Source organism: Eublepharis macularius, chromosome 5, assembly GCF_028583425.1.
Source record: "Eublepharis macularius isolate TG4126 chromosome 5, MPM_Emac_v1.0, whole genome shotgun sequence".
In the NCBI taxonomy this organism is placed as follows: Eukaryota; Metazoa; Chordata; class Lepidosauria; order Squamata; family Eublepharidae; genus Eublepharis; species Eublepharis macularius.
Genome location: NC_072794.1, coordinates 149,192,209 through 149,209,573, shown reverse-complemented (window position 1 = coordinate 149,209,573; position 17,365 = coordinate 149,192,209). Strand labels below are relative to the sequence as shown.

At 45.2% G+C, this 17,365-nt stretch overlaps 1 protein-coding gene across 1 annotated transcript in view; it reads left to right on the top strand.

The window, feature by feature from the left end:
- Positions 1–17,365, top strand: part of RIPOR3 (RIPOR family member 3) — a 150,100-nt gene that overhangs the window by 98,322 nt on the left and 34,413 nt on the right. The window contains exons 8-11 of the mRNA XM_054980599.1: positions 323–386; positions 1,969–2,012; positions 6,963–7,088; positions 11,153–11,298. Of these exons, the coding sequence (XP_054836574.1) occupies positions 323–386; positions 1,969–2,012; positions 6,963–7,088; positions 11,153–11,298 (380 nt within the window). The remainder of the gene's footprint in view (positions 1–322; positions 387–1,968; positions 2,013–6,962; positions 7,089–11,152; positions 11,299–17,365) is intronic.

The following is a 17,365-nucleotide window of genomic DNA, read 5'->3' as shown; positions in this document are numbered from 1 at the left end:
GATAAGATAGATGCTTGCCACTGATTCTTCATAATGCCGAAGTTTCATGATGTAATTGTAGTAGAATTGAATCTAAACACCTCAAAATAATTTTTTGAGCTAAAAATCTCGGAGGGGCTACACCTCAGGGTCAGGCAACCCACGGGCCATATGTTGGATGCCAGTGTAGTGATCATAAATCTGCCAGTCATTTACCTTTTCTGCATTTACTGCACAATGAATTGAGTACTGGCAGCTCTGCTGATAGCGAAACCACCACTGCATGCTGGACTTCATGCCTCATCATTCTCAGTGCCAATTCTACAATTTTTTTTCCTTTTAGGATATGTGTCTAATTGAGGGGACCCTTGAAGTACACTTGGGAGAGTTTCACTTGAAGATGAAAGGTAAATGGAGTTTGTCCTGGGAAGAACTGAGTTGAGAGAGGAAGATTTGTTAGGCTTGCTCTGGAAATGTTGGAGCCAAGAACACAGGTTGTTACGTCCCCAAAGCAAAAAACAACCAAACAAACCAAGCCACGGGTTCTCAAAGTGATCTATAACTTTGGCAGTCGGTCAAGTGTCAGCTGGTGCATGGTGGCTGTTTTCATTTTCCTCCTCTTTCCCCGGATCTTATGGCAGATCTTTTCTCTTTCTCAGTGGTGTGACTATATAAATGAAGTCGTCCAGGAAAACAGTGAAGTGACCACATTCTCTTCCCTTTCAAATTGTTTGCAGAATGGTCACTGTATCTCTTGGGGTGCTCTGAAATGCCTGGATATTATATGAAAATAATATAGGTTCAAATAATAATGTTCAAAGCAGCCTTTATTATATGGTGGGGTGGGGATTGGCTTGCTTGTGGGCCAAAAACTATACATTGAATACCATGCAATGTTCCCAACTCTTCATTAAAAAATAGATGCTGTAGGCTTCAAACAGGAATAGAGGAAGAGCGGGTGGAGGAGGGGAGGCTAATGACTTTTACGCCAGCCATTTTTCCTTTCCAATAAGACTCCCCTGTATCTTTTTTTTCTCTTGCATGCATATATGTCTGTCTTTTTCACAGAGACACAAGGCGAACTGTAAAAACCAAAAACCAACAATATCCACAGATGTTAAAATCCCTGCATAAAAATGCCGTCCTGACAGTTCTGTTTTGCCATTCTGTAGCACGATACTGTATTTACTCAAATGCAAGGCTAGGTGTTTTCACAGATATGCCATACTAAAAAAGACGGAGTTGTCTTATATTTGTGTACAAGTTACAGTTCTGTCCAAAAATAAAGTTTTTGTGCATGATTGGGGGGCATCTTACATTTGGGTAAAAATGGTAGTAGAGTGGGACCCTCCACGACCTCAACAAGCAGGTGTTCTACCAGGTGAGGGGCCACTATAGAGAATGCTCAGGTATTGGCTGCTGTTGATCTCACCCATTTTGGGGCAGGACCCTCACAAGGCTTTGAGACGAGCAAAGCTGTGTCAGTGGAAAGGACAAAAGCAGATTTGGAATGTGATCTTGAGAAGAACGAAAGCAGGGTTAAGTATCCCTTCCCCTCCCTCTGTTCCTAACTGAAGCCTTCCATGGCTTCTTTTCATTCTTAAAAGATTTAAAACAAACACAGGGCAAAATTCCCTGAATCTCCAGGAATGATGATGTATGGCCCCGAGTTCATGGCAAAAGTGATCTTGGAACCCAGAGTCACAGCTCAGCCTTTCAGCTGCCATGCTGTGCCAGATCTTCAGAAATTATCTAGGAAAGGAACTTGCCTGTGCGCTGAAGCATTGTTTACTGAAAAAGGATTATTGGAAAAGCAAAAACATTGCTATTTCCCAGCCTCCCTGTAAATCTGCTGTGTGTGGTGTTTGCTCACAAGAACGGTTACCAGAACTCATTCTTCTGAGATCTCCAGCTATTTTATGTTAATGGTTTCCTTTCTTGGAGTCTTCGAATGTTACAAATTCCTTTTTTGTTTTGTATTGTTTCCAGGGCTGGTGGGTTATGCACGTCTCTGCCCGGGAGACCAGTATGAGGTACAGTATGTAGCAATCCTGGTTCTTCTTCTTTCAATATGCAGATGAGGGATGACTGTGAAAACAGGTTTAGCCCTTTAGAATAATGAATGAGGCTTCTGTGCCTCTTATGGGTGGTGACATGGCTGTAACTTTTTTGTATTTAATAACTAGCATACCAGCTAACCCCACTCACTCACATGGCTAGGAGATGCATCTTTTCTGCAGACCCAATTGGAGAGTGATCAGATGTAACCCTATATTCTGGAATGAATTAACTACTATGCTAAATAAGCTCCAGAGACCCAGTTCAGTCCCTGCTGGAATGTAATGATTGGACTCTTTTCCGTTTCTCAGCATGCATTGTGGCTCAGCAGTAGAGAGTCTGCTTTGCAAGCACAAGGTCCCAGGTTCAGTCCCCTGCTTCTCCAGTTCAAAGAGCCGGGGATGTGAAAGACTTCTGCCTGCGACCCGGGAAAGCTGCTGCCAGTCAGAATAGATGATACTGATTTTCAGACCAATTGTCTGATTTAAGGTTGTCAACCTCCAGTTGGGGCCTGGAAATCTCTTGGAATTCAAATTGATCTCCGGGTGATAGTGATCAGCTCCCCTGGAGAAAATGGCTGCTTTGGAGGGTGAACTCTATGGCATTATATCCCTCCCCAAGCCGTGCTCCCCCCCCCAAATCTCCAGGGAATTCCCGAGCCAGAGTTTTATTTACTTACTTACTTCATTTATATCCCACCTTTCTTTTCCAGTGGGGACCTGAAGTAGCTTCCCTCATTCTCCTCTCCTCTCATTTATCCTCACAACAGCCCTGTGAGGTTGGTTAGGCTGAGGGTATGGGACCAGCCCAAGGTCACCCAGTAAGCATCCATGACAGGGGTGCCAGGTTGAACCTAGGTCTTCCAAAGCTAGTCCACAACTCACCAGTACACCAAGGGCTGTCCTCGTGTTGCTTGTGGCTGGCTTCCGTCATGTCCAGTTCTTTGATCATAAAGAAACCTGGTTCACATATGTAGGGGACTGGGGTGGCAGAATGTTGAGGTGACAAAAGATGACTGATCCTGTCTGCAGGTTGAGAAATCTTCACATACCACCCAATAAAGCCAGCACAACAGGAGAAGGGCTGGGCTGTGGAGACTTTTGCTCCCCATTCTTGTTTTCTAATAGCAATTAGCTTGTTACCCATGCAAGCATTCAGAAGTGGTATCCCTCAGCTTGTAGTGTGAAGTGACACAGTCCATCCCATCATCTCTGCCTTCTGCCACCTTAGTCCCATCTCGTTCTACATTGGTCAACCCAGCCTGAGTATACTTCAGACTCCGTGATGGCTGAGGGATCCGTGCTACACTTCTGGTGGCATGGAGCCTGGCCTTGCTCATAGCAGTGACAGCCTCGTCTAGATCTTCTAGCAAGCTCTTCCTCAGATGGGGAAAGAATGTGGTTTAGCTGTAGAGCTTTTACTTGACATGCAGAAGGTCCCAGGCTGAGCTCCTGATTTCTCCACCTTGAGTATTGTGGCAAGCAGGTATTGAGGGTACATCATTTTTCTGCCAAGGACCCCAGAGAGGTGCTGCTAGGGCTGCCAATGCCAGCTTGGCAAATCCTTGGCAAATCCCCCAAAATGGATTTTGGGGAGGGTGGGGTTTGGGAAGGGGAGGGCTTCAATACCATAGAGTGCACCCTCCAAAGCTGTCATTTTCTCTAGGGGAACTGATTTCCGTCTTCTAGAGATCAGTTGTCATTCTGGGAGATCTCCAGGCCCACCTGGAGGCTGGCAACCCTAGTCGTAGGACTGTGCTAGATCTGACTTGGTAGACTATCTTCATATGTTTCCCTATACATAATGTGATGGCTATTGCATATTGCTCCTTGCTCTAGCCTTCTCATTCCCCTAGCTTGTGCCTTCTCTACTTAGAACAACTAAAAACGTACGTGAGACATTGCTATGGGTGGAAAGTGTGCATAATCCCCTATTTTCTATAGGCCTCCTTAAAAATTCCCCACAACATGAGATAAAGAGGCTGCTTACTCCTATTATTTACTTATTTTAGAAGTTCTAAGGTCTCTTCTGGGACCTGCCTGAGGTGACTTACAGTAAAAACAAGACAACAAAATCGTTTTAAGAAGATCAATATTAATCCATTAACAATAACCTTAAACAACATTCAGCTGCCTAAAGTGATATCTGTAAAACAGGCTGGAAGGAGACTGGAAGCTGTTAAGAAAAATGGAATCACTCTGATAAAAGCTTGGGTAATGGTGCCTAAAAGACAGTAAGGTAACCCTCAGCAGAGAAGGCATTCCAAAGACGCTGAGTTTGGATTTCTCCTTGGTTGTGATTTGGTACCAAATGGCTCTTTTTTGCTCTGCTTTGCTGCCAGGCAGAAGCAAACATGATGAAAACCATTTTGGCGTTGTTTGCTAGTTTTTGAATAGCTTCCTTCAGGAAATGAGCATTTTAAACATGTTTTTGTATATGCTGTACCTTTCTTACTCTTAGCTATACTGATTTGGGACCAGCATATATAAAAAACATAGGCAGTGCATGTAAAAGCCAATTTATTTAAAAAAGCAAATGAAACAGCACTTTTAAGGTCCAGTGGTGCCTTAGAGACCAACATGATATTCAGGGTATGACCTTTAAAGCACATACCCTGGAAAGTAGTTGGTCTGGACGGGAGATGGGCACGAACCGGGAAAATACTGAACCATGCAGTTTGAGGTTCATTGTGTTTCACGAACCACAAACCATGAACTTTCACAAACTTGCCCCAGTTTGCGAATCGGTTCATTTGGTTCATGAAAACGTCACTTCTGGGACAGTAGAAGGTCACTTCCGGGGCTGCAGAAAGCCCATCCCCCTGTTGCCTAGGAAACTGATTGATCAGTGCCAGGCTGTCTGCAGTGACGAACCGAAAAACGAACCAAACGAACCAGCCTAAAGTTCATGGCGGTTCATCAGAAATGGGCTCTGACGAACCACTGGTTCACGAACCACGAACTGGCCTGGTTCATGATGAACTTTGATTTTTATTTCAGTTCGTGCCCATCTCTAGTCTGGACCCAAATCTTGCTCTTCTACTACAGACCAACACGCCTACCCTCCTGAAACAGCATCTTGTAAGGGAAGAGGAACAGAAACAGAATAGCTAACAAAATTATACATGGTTAAAGAAGATGAATCATGGCATAGCCGTACACCTCTAGATGATGCTTCCTATGGCATATGGCAGTGAAGCAACAGCTATGTAGGGGAATTCTGCAGTTTCAGAATGACTGTCCTCTTTGTGGTCTGGCATGCTTCTGATATGATTTTGGAAGCCTTAAGAAAGGGTATGTCTGCACATGCGGGTGTGAGCAAGGTAGAATATACGACCTACATTTAAATAAAAACCAATCTATCCATTTGATCCTACCCTTCCCCCAAGGACCTCAGGCGTGCTGAACAGTGTTCTCCTGTCCACTGTTTTATCATCTCAATAACCCTGCAAGGTGGGTTGTACTGAGATAATGTAATTGACCCATGGTCACCCTGTAGGCTTTATGACCAAGTGGGAGATGTGAACTCCAAGTCCTAATTTGGCACTCTCACCATTACACTACACTGACTGTCCTACAGGTTATGGAATAGGGGATTATAGTTCTTAGAGAAGGGGGGGGAAGGACAGCCTAGCTCTGTGTATTGCCAATTTCCAGGTGGGACCTGGACATCTCCCAGATTTACAACTGACCTCCAGACTAGCATGCAGTTCCCCTGGAAAAAATGGCTACTTTGAAGGGTCGACTCCATCACGTTATACCCTGCTAAGGTCCCTCCCGGTGCAGGTTACTCTAGTATTTCTCTGCCTGTTCTCACACTCTGCATCCAAACCCTGCCCTGAATCTCAAAGCTGTCTCTCTTTGGTGGTTGCGAAGTCAACAGATGTGGACATGGGCAGCTCATCCTAAGGAACTACATACCCCAAATTCCTTCTTTTTTTTTTTTTTTTGAGCCACAATGTAAGAGAGTTTTCTGGTGCACTGTCCAGTTTAAGCAATCGCCCAATACTCATGCTGTGGAGCAGTTGCTTTAGGTGGCATACCCTCTGTTCAGAGTTTGAGCCCATCTTCTGTGTAGTTTGGGGACTTTTCTGGGGCAGTCTCCATATTACAGAATAGGCTGCCTGCAGAGGTACAGAAGACATTAGTATGGTGTAGTGGTTAGAGTGTCAGACTAGGGTTTGAATCCCTGCTGTGCCATGGAAGTTTGCTTGGGTGACCTTGGGCCCGTCACACTCAGCCTAACCTACCTCACAGGTTTGTTGTTAGGGGAAAATAGAGAAGAAGAGAATGATGTAAACCACTTTGGGTCCCCACTGGGGAGAAAGGCAGGGCATAAATGAAGTAAATAAATCACCTTTATCACATTTTGGAAGGCCTACAGAATATGGACCAGAGGATTATCTATATGAGGAAAAACAAACACTTTTGACTGGCTTAATAATTTGCCTGTTTCATCGTGCATACTGCTTTTAATTTGTTGTGTTACGGAACTTATTTTGAGTGCATTGAATTTAGGAAAGGTTGGGGAGAGATTGTCAAATAAATGAAAGGCTTTACGGGGACATTATTATTTGTTAGAAAATCAGCTGTGGAAAGGCTTGAGAGCCACCAGAGCACTTCCATGGGCAGAAGGCTGTCTGCTCACGAAGCACAACTTTCTTGCATTCCTGGACCTACTGCAGCCCCAGATTCACAATGCTGCTGCTGAAACAGAGCCCCAGAGTACCTGGAATAGCATTTCAGGGGATGTTTTGGGCTGGAGGGGGAGGCAAGAATTCCCGCTCTTCTGGCAGAAATCTCTCCTTCCATGGAAGTTTATCTGGTCTGTACATTGTGTGTAGGAATCCAAGTTCTTTCAGAAACTTTCCCAAAATTTAAATGCTAGCTACACCCTAAGATGTATTAATCACTCTGTCTCTTCAGGTGTTTGTACGGCTGGGACGCCAGAAGTGGAAACTGAAAGGGAAGATTGAGACGGATGACAGTCAGACATGGGATGAGGAAGAGAAGGTTTTTATACCTAATCTCCATGAGAAGTTTGAAATCAAGGTAGTAATTTCTATCGGCTTGACTGGAGGCCTCTTTGTGGGCAAAGCTGGCTTTGGTTCCTCTGTAGCACTTAAAGCAAATGGCTTCACAGCTCCTTGCAAGTTGCCTTAATGCTTGGTTCATTGGCCCAACCTTAGATTTTTCTGCTTATCTTCCCCCTCCCCTGCCCACCAGAAGGCATTGGGTAACTCCAGTGTTATATATGCATGGAACAATTCAAATCATGGTGCTTAATTTTTAAGAGATTATATCTAGAAAGTCTAAGATGGTCTCCTAAACTTTGGGAGCTGATCCATTGGTATCATTTGTACAACTTTTCTGGCTGGAAACTTTGGCAGAAGTGAGGCCACTGAGAGCCAAGCTACAAGTGACGAATTACAGTTGCCTGGCAAGTGAACAGACTCACGTGTATTCCTCCCTGTTCACTTGCCATTCACTTGCTCTCCACTTGATCAAGTCACTTCGTCAATTGTAGCTTGGCTCTGAGAGAGTGTGCCCAATATGTTTGCTAGTAAATGTGTAACCCTGAGATCTAGGCTGTTTCCACACAACTTACCTGCCTGTGAAAGACCTGTAACACAGCATCTTCTCGCGCAAAATTGCCTCAGGAAGACGCTGTTGTCCGGGAGTTTTGCGCGAAATCATGTCTTCCTGGCGTGATTTCACGTGAGAAGACACTGTCTTCCGGGTCTTTCGCATGATGTTCTGCAGGCAGGTAAGTCGTGTGGAAACGGCCTTAGAAGCATATTTTTAACATGGTGGGAGCTGAGACTTTGAGGACGCAAAATTTTGTGCTCCATAACAGAACTTGTGTGGTTAGCTGCAGGTTTCTAGCAGCTGCTAGAAAATCTTATGGTTTCTTTTTAGACTTGTTTCCCCCTATACAAGGTGAGTTTTTTTCCTTCACTATTTTCCTATGTTGCTTTTTTGTGCATGATACGCACGCAAAGAGAAATGGATACTGCTTGCAAGAAAGCACCTCTTACATCCACCCTGAAGAACGTTATAGTGGATGCGAGCTCTTCCTGCATGAAGTGCTTACCTCCTTGTAGAAAATGGAAGTGGAGCCGTAATTATGGGCACCACTTGAAATGGCTGCAGATAACAAATGAGATTGCTGGGATGTATCCTGTAAGAAACAGCTCAGGTGGTACATTTCACTTCCTTTCAAATGGCCAAACCCACAAGTTCTTTTTCTGTTAATTTAGACCAACATTGAGTCATGTGTGCCTGTACCTCACCTTCTGTAGTTTCCATTCTGTCCTTCCTCCTTGAAACTTAGGCCTGTTTATATGGTCTCCTCCCCCCTCCCACTTTATCTTCACAATGTTGAGTGGCTCTGTCAGGTGGGTTAGGCTGACTGTCCCAAGGATTCTTGCAGATTTCATGGCTGGAGGGACCAAACCGTCCATGAAACTGGAGATCTATATTTGATTAAGCACATGCTGAACTGCAGAATGCAGCACTGTGTGTGTGGTCATTTTTATCTCTCCTTTCTCTTAAAGTGGTTCACAGCACAAAAGTAAAGTTCAACGATACGGGGGAAAAAAAATCAAACATAGGAAGTAGTAAGGGGGAAGGCTCTGTCTTTCTCTGCCAGGAGATATTCCTGCCAGCTGTAGGCTACAGCCTTCAGGTTAGGAGGAGCCAAAGGACAAGATCCCTTTGACTCTTGCCTGTTGGCTTGCGCTCCCAGCCATACCTCCCCTCCCCCCGGACTTAAGCACCTGCAGCAGGAGAGAGACAGACATTCAAGCCTGGATCTGGTAAGCCTGCCACCATCTCCCCATAGTTCTCCATTCCCTGTGGAACGGGACCAGTTACTTCTCCTTCCCCTGTGCCCTTTACTACACTGGAAATTGCATCTCCCTCCCCCAGGCCTCTTCAGACTCAATAGGGAAAAATAGAAAAGAGTCCAGTAGCACTTTAAGACTAACTAGGGTCCCTCCATGCATCTGATGAAGAGAACTGTGATTCTTGAAAGCTTATGCTACAGTAAAGTTGGTTAGTCTTAAAGGTGCTACTGGACTCTTTTCTATTTTTCTGTCTTGCTACTACAGACCAACATGGCTAACTCCTCTGGTTCTATGAATAGGGGGGAAAGACTGCAACAATCCTTCCTTTCTGGTGATGTGTGGCAAGAGGGAACCAGGAATTCAAATTCCTCCTCAGCAGAGCTTTGGGAAATGTGTTTAAAACGTTCCATTTCCTCACCCCCTTCTGTACACAGGGAGAGGTTAGTTGAGTTCCACTGTGCAAATATCGTGAGAAAACATGCAAAAGCTTGCACTCTGAAATGAAGATGAATCATCTCTTCCAAAGTTCAGGATGGATTTGCTTTTCATATTTTTTTGGCTAATCTCAATCCAGAACACTTGTACACTTTGCTTCCCTCTAGAGTCCGTAAGGTTTTAACTATCGCATGGGTGTTGTGATTGGAATGAGGCTGGGATCTGGGTTCAAATCCTCACTCTGCCATGAAACTTGCAGGGTTTCTTAAGTGAGCCAACTGCATGCCATCTGCCTAACCTACTGCACAGAGTGATAGAACAGAGGACAGGAAAGCCATTAATACCTCCCTGAGCTCCATAGAGAAAGGATGCGATACAAATCTGCTGGAGGAGTGAGGATGAGTTTACATGTAAGAACTCTTTTGTCAATGTGGCAATTTGCATGTGTGAAATGCCCATTATAAATGGAGATTTGTTATTGCTGGAATTTTTGTTTGAGGCTGGTTGTGTGTTAAAACTGTAAGTCACCAAAGGACTTATGCATGTGAGGAACAGTCCCAAGGCCTAATTTGCATGTCAAAAGAGTTTTTTTAAGGTGGCAAAATTTGTACATGCCAACTTTGCTAGCTCATTGGTATGTGAAACAAGTCTCATGTTACACTTTCAGGAAAATCCCAAATACCTCAATACAAATGTGTAAATCTAGTTTAATCCACATATCCAAGTACTTGGGATGGTTTTGTGTCCCCCAACTGTGCCACCTACTGGCAAAAACAGGCCAGAATGAAAATCCTGAATCTCTGTTTATAAAATATACGTGGCTGGATATTGTGGCCTCAATTTGCATTGGGAACCAGGAGGGGAATAGAGAAGGGGCTTTAACTCTTTCACCTCTTTTTGGTTCTGCCAATCAAAACTACTGTCTGTTTGAAAGGTCAGCAGAAGGGTTTATAAACACACGCAACCCGTTTGTAAACCCAAATAGATTGTGGAGGATCATGATAACTGGCAGCTCCAAAAAGCAAGTTGGTGAGAAAGGGGAATGCTGGTGGTGCAGAAGTCTTTTGTATTTGTACAGTAGGAACCCAATGTGGGCAAATATGAAGTGTCCCCAGCTGCCTTCCATTGCTGCTTTGATGTGGTGGAGATAGAATGTGTTGGCAGAATAGTTCCTCTGCCCCTTATGAGCTGTAGGCTAGCACCTGTTTGCTGCATTGTACAGGGAAGGATAATCCCCAGGGGCATGAGGGAGGTGTGCACGCACCCTCATCTAGAGAAGATGAAAGGCCATTCTGTCCCCTTGCTATTTTCCTCTGGGGGAGGGAGGGGCTCTGCTGTTGCATACAGGCTTCTGGTATGTCTTGAATCTCTACTGTGCCTTGGGGCCATAGTGCTGGGGTAGAGCATCTTTTCTGCACGCAGAATGTGTCTGGTTCACTTTCCCCCATCTCCAGGTTCAGGTAGTAGATGAAACGGTGTTCTCCAGAGACCCGAAACAGCTGCTGTCAATTGGGTGACCATTCTTAGGGCTGGCTTCAACCCAGGGAAAGAGGGGGAAACTACCAGGGCCCACGGCTTCTGGTGAGGCCTGCTGCTGCTGGTATCATCCTAAATGGGTGAGAACACTTCAGTGTTTCCTGAATGTAATGTTTTAGGCAGAACATCTTCTAGAGCTCACTTCTTTACCGTAAAAGCCTTGTCCGTATAACCTAACATACACACACACCTTGCTGTGCTTAACACTCTTGCAGAGACGGGGGTGGGGGGTGGGGGGCATGTGAATGACAGGTCCTAGATCAGCTTTCTAAGCGACTGCATTGCATCCTTTTGCAGGTCACTGAACTCCGAGGACTGAGTACCCTCTTGGTCGGCATGGTGAAATGTGACAGCATAGATTTCTTCATGACCAGGCCTCAGACCATCATTGTGGATATCACTGAGCTAGGTACCATCAAACTTCAACTGGAAGTCCTTTGGAAGTAAGTATGCAGTGCCAGCGATGACTCCTGAAATAGTTTACCTAGCAAGATGTGATGCTTGACCCCGGTCATACTATCAAATATAAACCCCAAGGATATGCTGCAATGTCTCATAAGGGGGGAAATTATCATGTAGTAAGAGAGAATCCACGCCTTAATATTTCTTCTTGGTGTGTGTGTGTGTGTGTGTGTGTGTTTGTTCTAGGTAATACTCCAGCATGCTTGAATGAACAGTTTAGTTGAATGGCAAGCAGTTTACTGGGAGATGGTGCCATTTTAACTGTGGAGTAGGGGTATGCAATTCGGGTATATGATACCCGAAAAAAACCCAAAACAACCTGTTTCGGGTTGTTTCGGGTTTTCCCGAAACATTTCAGAAAACCCAAAATGTTTCGGGTAATCCGAAACAGCGATTTCCGAAACGTTTCGGGTTGTTTCGGGTTTTTCAATGGGAAAATGCCTCCGTCTTCCCGGATGCCTGGGGGAGGCATTTTCCCACCGAATCAAGCCAAAATTGGTGGGGACCTTCCTCTAACTCCTCTCTAACAACCCCCAAGTTTCAGACCGATTGGACTTTGGGGGGCCATGTTATGGCCCCCCAAACTAGGTCCCCCTATCCTCGCCTAAGAAAGGGAAAAGTGAGCTTTAGGTTACACAGCGGGGGGGGGGGGGTGCACACCAAAGGGCATTCCAGCATTCCACCTCACAAAAATAACACAACTCACTTAACATCAGAGAATCACAAAAACACAATTCCTGTCAAAAACACTTTATTTCTTGAACAGCTTTAGGTTACACAGTAGGAGGGCACAACAGGGCATGATAGTAGTGTACTACGCAAAATAATACAATCAACTTCACCGTTTTTGACAGCAATTGTGTTAGGGTGATTCTCTGATGTGAAGTGAGTTGTGTTATTTTTGTGTAGTACACTGCTTTCATGCCCTGTTGTGCCTTCCTACTGTGTAACCTAAAGCAGTTAAAGAAATAAAGTGCTTTTGACAGCAATTTTTTGGGGTGATTCTTTAATGTGAAGTGAGTTGTGTTATTTTTGTGTAAGATACTGCTGCCATGCCCTTTGGTGTGCCCCCCTGCTGTGTAACCTAAAGCTGTTCAAGAAATAAAGTGTTTTTGACAGGAATTGTGTTTTTGTGATTCTCTGGTGTTAAGTGAGTTGTGTTAACTTTTCTGTGTGGGGGACTGCTGGTGTAATGTGTCATAATGCTTTGCCTACTTGTACTTTGAAAGGGAGAAAATAATTTTTTAAAAACTTTATTTTGTGTTGTTCGTGTTTTATTCTTTGTTGTGCATTTGGTTCCCATCATAGGGAACAATGGGGCTGGCTGGCCAGCCATCTCTGTAGGTGGTGGGGGAATTTGAGGGAGGGTGTCTGTGGTTCAGGGTGCTCTTTCACAGGGACCAGCTGGCACTCAGAAGTGTGCCCACCATTGTGGCACCCCTGGGCTGTGCAGAATTGCCCAGGGAAAGAGAGTTTATAAGTTCCCAGCATAGGGAACAAAGGGAGAGGGCTGGCCTTTGCCAGCCTGTTCCTGGGGTTATGGGTGTGGGGCTGCTGGGGGTGGATTTGGGTCTGTGAGGGGCTAATGTGGGGATTTGGGTCTGTGTGTGGCAGCTGGGGGGGAATTGGGTTTGTGTGGGGCAGTAGGGGGTGGACTTTGGGGGCTGAGAGCACCTACTTGGGGAGGCCATGAAATGGCCCCCCCCAAGTGGGAGCAGTCTGAGCCGTGGTGGGGGGTGGGAGGAAGGGTGGGAGAAGGGTCCCAGAGGGTTGGGGGGCATTTTGCATGCAAAATGCCACCCCTGGCAGAGGAAGCCTGCCTCTTCATTTTTTCCCCATAGGAAATAATGAAGAAGAAGATGAGCAGCAGCAAGCTAACAATATGCTCACTTTTCCCTTTTCTTATGCGAGGATAGGGGGACCTAGTTTGGGGGGGCCATAACATGGCCCCCCAAAGTCCAATCGGTCTGAAACTTGGGGGTTGTTAGAGAGGAGTTAGAGGAAGGTCCCCACCAATTTTGGGTTGATTCAGTGGGAAAATGCCTCCCCCAGGCTTCCGGGAAGACGGAGGCATTTTCCCATTGAAAAAACCCGAAAGAAACCCGAAACAAACCCGAAACGCTGTTTCCGAAACAGATTCTTGCTTCGGGTAAACCTGAAACAAGAAACACGAAACGGTGTGCCTTTGCACACCCCTACTGTGGAGTTCATGAGGAGAGTGTTGGTGTGTCAGTCTTTGCTACAATGTACACTTGTAGCATTTAGAGTTCCAGACTCTGATCTGGAAGACCCAAGTTCAAATCCCCACTCTGCCATGAAACCTCACTAGGTAACCTTGGGCCACTCACAGCACAACTCACAGGGTGGTGGTAGTCATGAGGATAAAATGGAGGCGGAGAGGCTGATATTGTGAACTGCTTTGGTTCATCACTTGGGGAGAAAAGCAGTGTATAAATAAATAAATCAAAACTTCTCTAACCACAAGTCTGCTATCTGGAGAGCAAAGCAGCCCTTGAGAGCAAAAGTTGCATTCTTTGGTGCGGCGACTGTAGTGCTGAGGATAGAAATGTGTGAAATTTACGGTGGTGGTGCTCAAACCAGAGCCCTTTCTTCTCATCTACAGACCAAGCTCGACTTAGGTAATGGCAGCTGCAGGTGTCCCCCTCCAACACTCTTCAGCTTAAACATGCCTCTTCTAAAGGAACGTACCTGGGCGGGGGGCAAACTGCTGGACTGAAGCCAAGTTCTCTTTGTAATAAAACCCCGGATCCTCCTCTTTATTGGTGATTCTTCTTGCGGCTGTGTCTGGAACTGCGGCTGCAGGAATGGATGCTCACTTCCCTAGCTCTGTGGGCATGTCTGTTCAGATGGGAAGAACAGCCTCCGACAATGAAGCAGAGCTGGAAACAAAAGGTTTTGAGATGGGACAATAAGTATCTGGTGGAAATAAGGGAACGGGAAGAACATCTTCTGATTCCGCTTGCTTATATGTTCATCCGCTTTCCCGTACGGACTTGTAACACCGTTATGAATGATTGGTGCAGCTCCTTAACCATTCCAGTATGATCACTTTGCTTCCACTTCAAAACTTCATCCGCAGAACCTGCAACTTCCTTTTTAAACCTTTTAAAGGCCATCTTTTGTAGTAAATGGTTTTCTATTAAAGACAGACTTGAATGCTGACAGTGCATTTATGGTCACTGCAATGTAAGCTGTTTTATTTCTCCTTGGAGGGTGGGAAAGGAGGTCCCCAAGAAGAAAGGCAGCCTTCAGTTTTACTTTTTAAAAAACCTGCTATGCAAAGAAATAGTTCTTTGATTTAAAATGTCTGTTCTGAGGCTTGGATTTGCCAGAGCGTTTCTTCAGATGCAAGAATTTCTGCCTGTAAAAGGTGATTTTCTGCCCCCCCCTTCACTAAAGGATCCCCACCCTCAGTTTTTAAGGTTTCAACAGGAAGGGGAGGTGAGAAAGTCATGCACCATGCTCCAAAGTTTGTCTGTTGAAATGCTTCGGTGGATCCAAGCCTGTTTCTTCTGCCTCTCGGCATTGCAATAGACCTTGGGCCAAAAGGTAAATTTGTGTGCACAAGTACTCTTCAGATCAAGGCTGTATGGGAAGGAAAGAGGGGATTTAATCCTTTAACCATCACTTGGTTTCACTAGTTAAAGCCAGACTGTTGTTCCTTTACCCCACCTTTCACAAGTTTTTAAAAGGACATCTCTCCCCACCTTTAATAATAACATGAAGATCCCCATTCTAATTAACCCTTTAAGTTCTGCATGGTTTTCCTAAACCTGTTCTTCTCTCTGTGGCCCTGATCCTGTGCACAAGAACATCTTTTTAACAGACTGACAGAACTCCACAGTATCCATCACATCTGTTTTGACCCTTTAGACTGTGCTGGTGATTCCAACTTCTTTGCCTTTATGATGATTACTTGGCACTAACCTATATTTGCTGCAGTGCAAACACAGCTTTGAGTGACCCTTCAAACAAGCTGTCAGATATTTTCACTGTAGATCTTCCTGTTGGATAAATCACCTTCAGCTTTGTTCTGAGCTATATTGTAAAACTGTAGCACAGACAGGCCTCTTTGCCGCTGCTAGCAGACAGTGTCAAGAAAGCCAGGATGCAAAGCCAAGAGCAGAGAAGGTGTCACTAGTTCAGTTTCTCCCGTTCTGAGCCAAAACTTTCCATGCTGCTCTTCATAGCCCCTCCTAATTCACCTGATGCTTGCCAACCCTTCCCCGTCGCTGACTGCACAAATCCAGAAGTGTGAGTGTGTGCCAGATTCCCTAAGGGCTGAATTCTTTTTTTATACTTGAAGTCAATGTTTTGACTCTAAATTTAAACAAGGATGTCTCAGGACAACTCTTGGCAATCAGTACAAATTATGTGTATTTAGGAGACAGTTGCTGAAGCCAGCGTGCTGTCAGAAACAGCATGGGAAACAAGGGAAAACTAAACCCGTATTTATTGTCTCTTTAATAACGTCCCCGCTGCCTCTGAGTGTCTCCGTCTCCTGAACTGCTTCACCAGCACTGGCAAAAGGGAGTGGGTTCTGCCTGAAAGCAGAGAGGGAGAAAAAGGGCTGCTGGAATCTCTTCACCAGGGACAAAGCTTCACCCCAAAACTCCTCCTTCCTATGAGCAGCAGTAAGGGAAGAAGCTTACATGTTACAGAGTGGAGCACCAGCAGCCGAGAGCTTCAGGGAAACCCCAAAACAGAGTTCTCAGATGTTTTCCATGTGGATTGTGGCTAGATCAGCTTTAGTTTTTTTCCTGAACTGTATTGTAAACTTGCTGGTAGATAGTCCTCTGGTCTGCAGCCCTGTCTTTTGTTTGCTTAGTTAGAGGGTTGAGGCAGCAGCTGTAGCTCTTTCACAAGCCACAGATTCCCACCCCCCAAAAAGGTTAGTTGTGGCTTAAAAAAATTAAAGATGCTGTAATCAGGGTAGGGGGAGCTGCAGTCATTACATTTCTGTGGCTGTGCAATGTTTAAAGTCGCCCCCAAAAAAACCCTTCAAAGAAGCAAATGGTACTGGGCAGGGCTTTTTTTCAGTGGGAACGTGGTAGAACGGAGTTCCAGCACCTCTTAAAAATGGTCACATGGCCGGTGGCCGCGCCCCCTGATCTCCAGACAGAGGGGAGTTTAGATTGCCCTCTGCGCCGCTAAGTGGCGTGGAGGGCAATCTAAACTCCCCTCTGTCTAGAGATCAGGGGGCAGGGCCACTGGCCATGTGAATATTTTCGATGAGGGCAATTTAAACTTTAAAAAACTTCCCTCTTGTTCCAGCTGACCCAAAGTGACATCATTGTGCGGTCCTGAGTTCCACCACTGATTTCCACCACCTCTTTTCCCTGAAAAAAAGCCCTGCTACTGGGAGAGGTGGCTTAAACCCTAGCTGGGAACATGAAAAAATGAGTTGTGGACTATCTTCATGACCCTGTTTCTGTAGAGCATCTTACTAGTTTGACTGGTTTTTAAAAAATATTTGCACCTTGTTTTTCCCCAAAAGAGCTTTGAAGTAGTTTGTATAATGGTGTCCCATCCAGACACGGATCACGATCAGATCCTCTTCAGTAGCCAAACTGCAAGATTCTAGTCCAGTGGCATCAACAGGATTTTCAGGGCATAAGCTTTCGAGAGTCAAAGCTCCCTTCTTCAGAACCGTATCAAGTGCCTGCGGACTATTCTCCACCCTTTAAACAATTGTGCTTAGATAATATACTCATTCTGAATTGTTATTGCTGCTGCATTCATGGCTTTTCCCACCAAGGAGCCCTGGGGGAGTCTTTGAAGTGTGTGTGTCTTCTATATAAATATAAACCTGTCACCCCAACTTCTGGCCCAGGTAAATTTGTGTGTATTTGTGTAAAATATATATTGCCTAAAGGCTGAAGCAGATGTAGTCTGGTGTGAGGTTTCCTAACTTTAAAAAAAAGAAAGAAACTAGCCTCAGGGTCACTTGGTTTTGAGCAGTGGCTTTGTGGAAGGGGAGGGATTTAATTTTCCCTGATCGAAAACACACAAACACCCTACAGCTCG